The 8,806-nt window shown below is 40.1% G+C and overlaps 1 protein-coding gene across 1 annotated transcript in view; it reads left to right on the top strand.

Annotated features, from left to right (window-relative positions):
* The window catches only part of Nup93 (nucleoporin 93), a gene marked incomplete in the record, with an annotated part of 103,868 nt that overhangs the window by 11,213 nt on the left and 83,849 nt on the right, over positions 1-8,806 (top strand). Inside the window, 1 exon segment of the mRNA XM_008834925.2 lies at positions 3,193-3,310. Within this exon segment, the coding sequence (XP_008833147.2) occupies positions 3,193-3,310 (118 nt within the window).

The following is an 8,806-nucleotide window of genomic DNA, read 5'->3' as shown; positions in this document are numbered from 1 at the left end:
CACCCCAAAAGAAATAAAAACTTAAAAACTCAGAAACAAATTTGAAGAGGTGAGGCAACTTGAACACCAGAAGACTAAGATACACAGTAGGTTTAAATGTATCAAATATGTTTCAGTTCATCATTATGATACTAAAATGAAAATCACCAGTCACCTTGGAAGGATACTAGAGAACCAGCTCATTATTCAGGGTAATAATGGTTGATGGCAAGAGTCCTCTGAATGGAAGTACTCTAATTTATGAAGATAGAGAATACCACTGTTTACAGCCTGTAAGAAATGACTGAGACTTAGTCATGAGTGGCTGCAAACATTCTAGCGAAAACCAGGCATTCCATACCTCTTGATGGAAATGGACAGAAAAGCAGCAACAAGACAGTGGCCCCCAAGTCTAATCTGACCTTAGCACCCACTTTGAATTTATAGGCAACAGGACAGACAAACCTGTTCAGTGGGATCATGGGGATTCAACACTAAAACCCATTCTGTGAACTGAATTTTTGCTAGTCTGAGTGTAGTCTGTACATTAATAACCTAAGCATCAACCACAAGCTTTCTAGAAATGTAAAGTATCAGGCTCCATCCCAGAGCTTTGAATCAAAACCAGCATTTTAACCAGGCAAGTGATTCATATGCATAATTAAGTTTGAATAACACTACTTTACGGGACACGTCCAAACTTGTCCATAGAGAAATTATAAGAAAAAAAAATGAGCCTGAGTCTACTTCACAGTGATCATAGTGGTAGGGAAATAGGGTAGGCAGGGTAAATGAGACAGGATTGCTGAAGGTGAATGATAGGCCCAAAGAACTTCAGTGTTTTAACTTTGTATATTAATGTTTTTTCTGCAACAACCAGAAAGGGGAGACCAGCTAGGGTAGTTAATAGAATGACAAGTGTTGGTGAGGATGTGGGAATTGTACATTGCCAGTGGGAATGTAAAGTGATACGGCTACTTTGAAAAAGAGTCTGAGTTCTGCAAAAGACTGAGCAAGTCAGGCATAATGGCACATCTTTAATCCCAGCACTTGGGAAGCAGAGGCAGGTGCCTCTCTGTGATTTCTAGGCCAGCTTGGTTTACATAGTGAGTTCCAGGCCAGCCAGGATTACAGAGTAAGACCCTGTTTACAAAAATAATATAATAAAATTAAAAAGACTGAACAGAATTCCCATTTAACCCAGCAGCTCTACTCCTAGGTATATACCCAAAAGAATTGTAAATATTCATCCAAAAATTTATGTATAAATGTTCATGGCAACATTTTTCATACCAGTGAAAAAACGGAAACAATTCGGATGTCCAGTAACTGATGAATGGATACATAAAATGTGGTATGCCATCACATGGAATAAAAAGAATGGAGTCCTGATATATACCCCAGAGAGATGAATGAGTCTTGAAAGCATAACACTAAGGGAAAGCTGCCAGTCACAGAAGCTGCTGTACTCTGTGCACGTGCACTGTTCAGAATACCTGTGTCTGTTGAGATAGGAAGCAGACGAGTGGTTGCCAAGGTCTCAGGAAGGAAAAACAGGACACACTTCTTGACAGGGCTTTCTTTGGGGTGCTGAAGATTTTATAAAATGGATTATGTTGATGGTTGTATAACTATACAAGTATAGTAAAATCACTCAATTGTGCACTGGAACTGGTGAATTTTGTGGTATGCAAATCCCTATCAGTAGAGCTGTTCTGAAAGATTATTCTGTAAAGATTATAATGTTCTGAAACATTATACTCTTACCCATAATTCCCATTTTTGCCTAAGAGCAGTCAGAATCAGGGTCATTGGAAGGAAAGTTGTATAGATGATTCTGACGTGCAGCCAGGTTTGAGAAGCACTGTGGTAGAGAGATAACTATTAAGAATTAGTAGAACGAAGAGGCTAGATGCCTGTCTGTTACGGTAACTTGGAAGGGAAACCCCAGGACACTGGACTGTAGTTTTTAATTCATTCATTGTTTTGTTGGCCAGGTGAGGAGACATGAAGCTGACAGACAGTATTATTCCTGTTTCTCCTTAAAAACACTTATTGGGGGCTGGAGAGATGGGCTCAGCACTTCAGAGCACTGTCTCTTCTTGCAGAGGACTCAGATTTTATTCCCAGCACCCACATGGCAGCTCATAACTGTAACTCCAGTTCCAGGGGATCTGACCTCTGTAAGCATGGCATGACATGGGTGCACTTAACATACGTGCAGGCAATACCACATACACACAATTTTTTTTTATTTTATTATTATTATTTTTTTTGGTCTTTTTGAGACAGGGACTTCTTGTAGCCCCAGCTGTCCTGGAACTCACTATGTAGACCAGGCTGGCCTTGAACTCACAGAGATCCACCTGCCTCTGCCTCCCAAATGCTGGGATTAAAGACGTGCGCCACCATGCCCGGCCCACAAAAACATTTTTTTTTTAAAAAAGCATTTATTAGTCAGATACTAGCCTCCTTCCTATATTGTTGGTTGAGCAGGAGAGTGGGAACCTGAAGATGGAGTAGCATGGTATTTGACGTTTGAAGACAAGCCATGCAGAACTGGCCTTTGCTTCTAGTTTGCCTGCCTTGGAGCAAATCATCAGCTGCCCAGGACCTTTAGTTTCTTCAGCTAATGTTTGGACTTGGTTACTCCTGAAGTTTCCAAGATTCTGAACTTTACTGTAGCTCTTTTTCAGAGACTGTTAAGTATGGGTTGGTGGCTAAGAGTTTGTGTTCTAGATCTCTTGCACGTTACTTGTCTCTGCCATGTCCTGATATTGTGACTTTGGACATGTTGGCCAATGTCTTTGCACCTTAGTTGCTCATCTCCAAAAGTAAGGATGAGTGATTGTATGTACCTCATGGGTTTCTTTTCTGTAAAGTGTTTGGAACTGCGTAGCCTATGGTAGTGGCATTGTTTTATTCTAAATGAGGCCCTCCCTCTAATTCAGGCATGACCAGAACTTGGATAACTTACTCCCAGTTGCAGTATTGTATCTGTTATTTCAGATAATAGACCTTTATGAGAAGGTATAAAAGCATCTGGACAGTAGAGAGAAAGTTTCCAGCCCTAACACTCGTTCTATCTTTCTACCCCTATGCCGAGATAGGAGACTTTGAACGAAAATTACTCTTTAGTGTTTTATGTGATATATTAGATGCCCTAATGCTACTTTCCCCTTCTTGTCTTCCTGTCCTCCATCTCCATTATAGGTCCGTTCTTCTTGGGTCACGAGGGCTTGATATATCCCACATCTCCCAGAGATTGGAGAGTCTGAGTGCAGCCACCACCTTTGAACCTCTTGAGCCTGTGAAGGACACGGACATTCAGGTAAGGGCTGCCAGGTGCAGGTACAACCTGGGGCATGTACCCCAGGCTGCAGCCCCCTGCCCCCTTTTAACCAGTTTAGCAAGGAATGCTATTTTTCTTCTTACCCAGCTATTAAAAGAACAGGAGACTCGATTTCGAGATTAAGTTGGGGACCATTGGGTTATTTTCAGAGTACTCTGTGTGGCTTAAATTTGAGAAAACAGTTCCAACCTATACTTCTTGATAATCCTGAGAACAGATTTCTCTTCTGTACTTGGGCTTAATCTAAGACACAGAGACATGATTTTAAGTTTCTCTGCTTTCTTTACTAGATCTCAAATAATTTTACTATTTGTCTTTCACATTTCTTTCTATATCTTGCTTGTAATAGTTGTCAAAGAGCTAGGGAAAACTTTGACTACTATTTACTGAAACCTACTCAGGGATTTCCAGGAAGCATTAGTGGCACCAGGAAATAGTGTAACAGAGCACTCCAGTGTCATTTACCCAAACATGCCATTAGCAGTTGATAGCTGTTTTAATCCAATCAGGAACATAGAAAACTGTTAAGGACAAACCTTATGATCTCTTTAGCTTTGAGGACTGAAACATTCTATTTGTGTTGGAATGAAAGGACTGTGCGGGGCAGTGTTTTTCATTGGTTTACCTTTTCTTTGTTTTTGCTTGAGATGGGATCTCACTGTTTCTTAGGCTAGCCTCAAATTTGTGGGCTCAAGGGATCCTTCTGCCTCAGACTCCTCACCAGTTGGGACTGTACATGATGTACCACTAGGCCTGCCTTGATTTACCTTTCTTTGAAATAAAAAGAACTCAAGTTCCACAAAGGCAAGTCTTGGTAGAGATGGGTAGTAATTGTGTTCTCTGACCTCAGCTTAAATTAATACCTTATCTTACTACCTTTCAAGATCTATGTCAGGTCACCAAATGGCTATGTTTCTGTATTTATTCTCCTTTGGAAACTTGTACTTTGACTGGAGAGTAGAAATTACTGGTATTTATGGTTTAAAAAATTAATTGATCTGGCCAGGTATGGTACTACCTGCTTTTAATCCCAGTTCTTGGGGGGCAGAGGCAGGCTAATCTGGGGATACAGGCCAGCTGGGGATACAGGGAGACCTTGTCTCAAAAAGACAAAAAAAAAAAGAGAGAAAAGAAAAGTGGTATGTTACCAGAATATTTAAAATCCAGAGGCTTCGAGGCTTTTGTTTTATGCTAGATTGTATTCACCTGTTCACTTTTCATTTTTCTGAGTGCTAAAATGGCACATGTCCTTAATTTTTAAAACTAATTTTAGCTAATCTCAAGAGCAACTACTTAATGCTTCATAAATACTTTCAACATTGATAAGATGGGGTCCATGGGACAGAGCTCAAATAATTTGAAAAAAAAAAATCAACATATTTAGGGAGCAACTGGCATTAGCAAAAAGGTTGTTTGGTTGGTTTTTCTGAGGCAGGATCTTGCTCTGTAGCCCAGGCAAACATTGAACTTGAGAGCTGCCTCAGTCTTCTGAGAGCTGAATTACAGGTGTACACCACAACATCCAGCTTCAGTGCTTTTAACGTTGGAAATACTGAAGAAGTTGTTTAATTGAAAAACAAACTCCTGTTATAAACTTTGCTTGTCATTTTTGGAATGCCTGCTTCGAATATTTAGCAGCATTTAGTGATGCACTTCATGGATTTCTGCTAGCTCAATGTTTTATTTTTCATCCCTGAGATAGTGCATTGAGTTGTAATGATCACCTCTTCTAACTGGTTGCTTAATGCAAGAACAACAACCCTCTTTCTGCACCTCCTTAGATGGTTTCTTAGTAATGTGTGTTCAGTCACATCAAAGGGAATCTCTTAATTTGGAGTGAGTGTGGCTGTGAGTGTTGGTCCTGTTTGAGGAAGTCTTTGAACTTTTAAGGCTAGAGAGGCTTCCATTTCAAATATTCTTCTCACTTAGATTTTTGTCAAAATAGCTTTAAAATGGCAAAATGATTAACCCAAGATGTGCATACGTGTGTGTGTGTGTGTGTGTGTGTGTGTGTGTACATGGTGTACATGCTTGTGGAGATTGTAAACAACCTTAGGTGTCCGTCCTCAAGCGCTTTCTACATTTTGTTTGAAATAGGGCCAGTCATTGACCAGGAGGAGTCTAGCTATGTAGTCCAAGCTAGCTGACCTGTGAACTTCTGCGGATCCACCTATCTCTACTTCCCGAATCTTGCCATCTCTGGGATTCAGGCACACCCCACTTCACTCAGCTTTTTAGATGGGTTCTGGGAATCTGAACTCAAGTTGGTCCTGATGCTTGTAAGTAAGGCAAGCACTTTATAGACTGGGTCTTCTCCCTTGCCTGCCAGGATAATTTGATCAACTGGGATTCATTGTCTTGACCTGAAGAAAATGTCTAGACTTGCTAGTGTTGCATTAGGTCCGTTGTTGACTTCATATTCTTGGCAACAAAGAGAACTATAGCTTTGGCCTAAAAGACTAAGGCTTTGAACTGAACTAGACTGACTCAAGTCTAGGGGGTTGGTGGTTTTAGGTTGTTATGTGGCTCAGTTGACCTATACTTAAACTTTGTATAATCCAGCTGTATCGTGCCCTTGCCTGATTTGTGAAACACCATTTCACAATGGTTGGCATTGAATGCCTTCTTTTTAATTTTTCTCGTAATGTATTGGTTATCCAACAGGAGTAAAATTGGACATTTTTAGTTACTTGTTTTTAGAAAAGTCAGATATAACTGTAGTCTTTTTTTCCATTTATTTAATTTATTTATTCATTCATTTATTATTCATTTATTTTTGATCTTTTTGAGACAGGGTCTCCCTGTAGCCCCAGCTGGCCAGAACTCGCTATGTAGACCAGGCTGGCCTTGAACTCACAGAGATCCTCCTGCCTCTGCCTCCCATGTGCTGGGATTAAAGGCATGCACCACCACACCCAGCACTCCATTTATTTTAATAACTATATTGAGACAGAAGCCATTTACCATAGACCCAGTCAGTTCTTTTTTTGAGACAGTTTCACTACGTAGTCACGGCTGGAGTTCACTGTGTAGCCCAGGCTGCCCTCCAACATGCAGTGGTCCTCCTTCCTTTGCCTTCTGAATGCTAGGATTCCAAATGTGCTACCACACTCAGCTTGATTGACCTTTGTATTAGTATAGGAACTTTTGTTTTTCAAACAGTGCATTTTTTTTAAGACAAGACTACCTTAATCCCATGTGCCAAATAGTAGCTATAATGGAATTACTATGCCAATTTATTTTTAAAATATTTTATTTATTCTTTTTATTTTATGTGTATTGAGTGTATTGCCTGCATGTATGTAAGTGCATCCATGTCTTGCAGTGCCCACAGGGGTCAGAAGAGGACATCGGATCCTCTGGAGTTACAAACAGTTGTGAGTCGCCATGTGGGTGCTGGGAACTGAACCCCGGTCCTCTGCAAGAGCAGGCAGTGCTCCTAACCGCTGAGCCATCTCTCTGTTTCGTCAATTTATAAGATCCTTAAAGCATTCTTCAGAAAAGGAAATGCTGATGCATTCTTGACACATGCTATTCAGGATTTTCACTTTCATTGTTTACCTACTTTGAAGCTCACAAAGGCATTTTTTCCTGTGCAGGCTGGCCTTTTTTATTTGGTAAACATTGATTCTTTTTCCTTCTGTTTCCAATGGAGTTTGAAATGAATATGGGTTTTGTTGTTACTGTTTTGTTTGTCAAAATCAATGATGCTGGCAAGCATTGAGAATGGGTTTCTGTGGCCAGCAATGGTAATATGTCTTGAAAACCACTTCAATATACATATGGATGGTACTAATAGAATATTTTAAATGTTTATTGATTTTATTTTTTGGAAGCAATCATGAAGAAGGTCTGCAGATTTATGCAGCAGAGGTGAAGAGCAGTGGTAAGAGCACATACCACTGAACTGACTCCTAACCTAATCAGAGTGACTTTGTAGTGCTTGAGTACAAGTGCTGCAGAGATCCCCTTGCTCACGTCTGTCTTGGAGGAAAAAAATATTAAAAGCAGATTACACATTATCACTATGATTTGAACAGACCTAATATGTCATGGATTATGTAATTAATTGGTACAGCTTCACATAGTTCATTATCTTCTGGGCTTTTCACTGGATTGCCTATGTATTTCAAGAAGGCTGGAAATAGCCTGTGTAGGCCATAAAAATGGGAGCTGCAGTTTTCCATTGTTAAGCTGTAATGTTTCTAAATGACATTAGATCAAAGCAATATTGGAATCTAAACACAGTTACAATAAATTACCATAAACTAATATTAATAGGTGCTCTAAAACAATGGTGGTTTATTCTTTTACAGTTACGAAATCAGATGATTGGCAGAATTGGCATACCCTCAGCTCTAGGGGAGAACCTTCCTCCAAGTGTTGGTGGCTTGTGGCAGCATATCCTGTCTCTTCTCTTTTCATAGATTCTTCTAATCTTTCTTTCCTTTCTCGTCAGAGTAGAATTTTGTCAATTTATAAGATCCTTAAAACACTGTACATAAAAGGAAAGGCCGATGCATTCATTGGACTTAAAGTATATCACAAATCGAGGATGATTTCATTTCCAGATCCTTAATTTAGTCACATCTACAAAAACCCTGTTCCCAAGTAAGATCATGTTTACAAGTGTTAAGAGTTAGGACTTGGACATATCGTTTTGGAGAACACTGCAACACAGTACACTTATAGTGTCAAAAATTTTAAAGTTTTTACTGAAAATAGTGAAACATCTTGAACTGAGCTCCATTTCCCGGCATCAGAGAAGGCATTTACCGTTAGCTGTCCCAGTGACTGTGAGCCAACAAGGATCTGATTACATCCTCAGCATTCTCCTGGGGGCCTTTGGGAAGTGAGACTGACTACACGCATCTGATTGCAGAGTTCAGTGGTGCTCACTCCTCAGACAGGTCTTTCTTTGCATAGTCTGTTATCTGTTAAGAGATTTCAGCTGAGACATTTTCAATTAGAAACAGTTATCTTTTTATAAAATATTAACTACATAGTTTCCTCACCTCCCACCCCCTTTTTCCTTGACATAGAGTCTCACTCTGTAGTTTGTTTTCTCCTGGTACTTACTACATAGCCCATGCTGGCCTCCAACTTGTAGTAATCCTCCTTCCTCAGCCTCCCAAGTGCTGGAGTTACAGGCATATCCCACACCCAGTTTAAATACATAGGTTTTAGGGCAAACGTGGGTAAGATTGCATTGAGGTACTGTCTCAAGGTAGAAGGACTTGTCCTGTGGATACAAATTCTGTGCTTCAGCCAACCAGGTTGCCCACCCTGTCTTTCCTTTGTTCACCTTCTGTTAGCTTGGGCTAGCTCCTGTGGAATGTCTAAGCCTAGATTTCTACCTCCAACTTCTTGGTTTTTTAAAATACTCCCTCTTCCATAGTTTTCACATCTCCATTCCCCATCTCCATCGCCTCCAAATATATGTTGACTTTAGAAAGGAAAAAAGAAAAAGAAATC

This window comes from Nannospalax galili, unplaced genomic scaffold, assembly GCF_000622305.1.
Source record: "Nannospalax galili isolate Female #2095 unplaced genomic scaffold, S.galili_v1.0 scaffold957, whole genome shotgun sequence".
NCBI lineage: Eukaryota > Metazoa > Chordata > Mammalia > Rodentia > Spalacidae > Nannospalax > Nannospalax galili.
The sequence above is the reverse complement of the archived record's forward strand: the minus strand, read 5'-3'. Positions and strand labels throughout refer to the sequence as shown.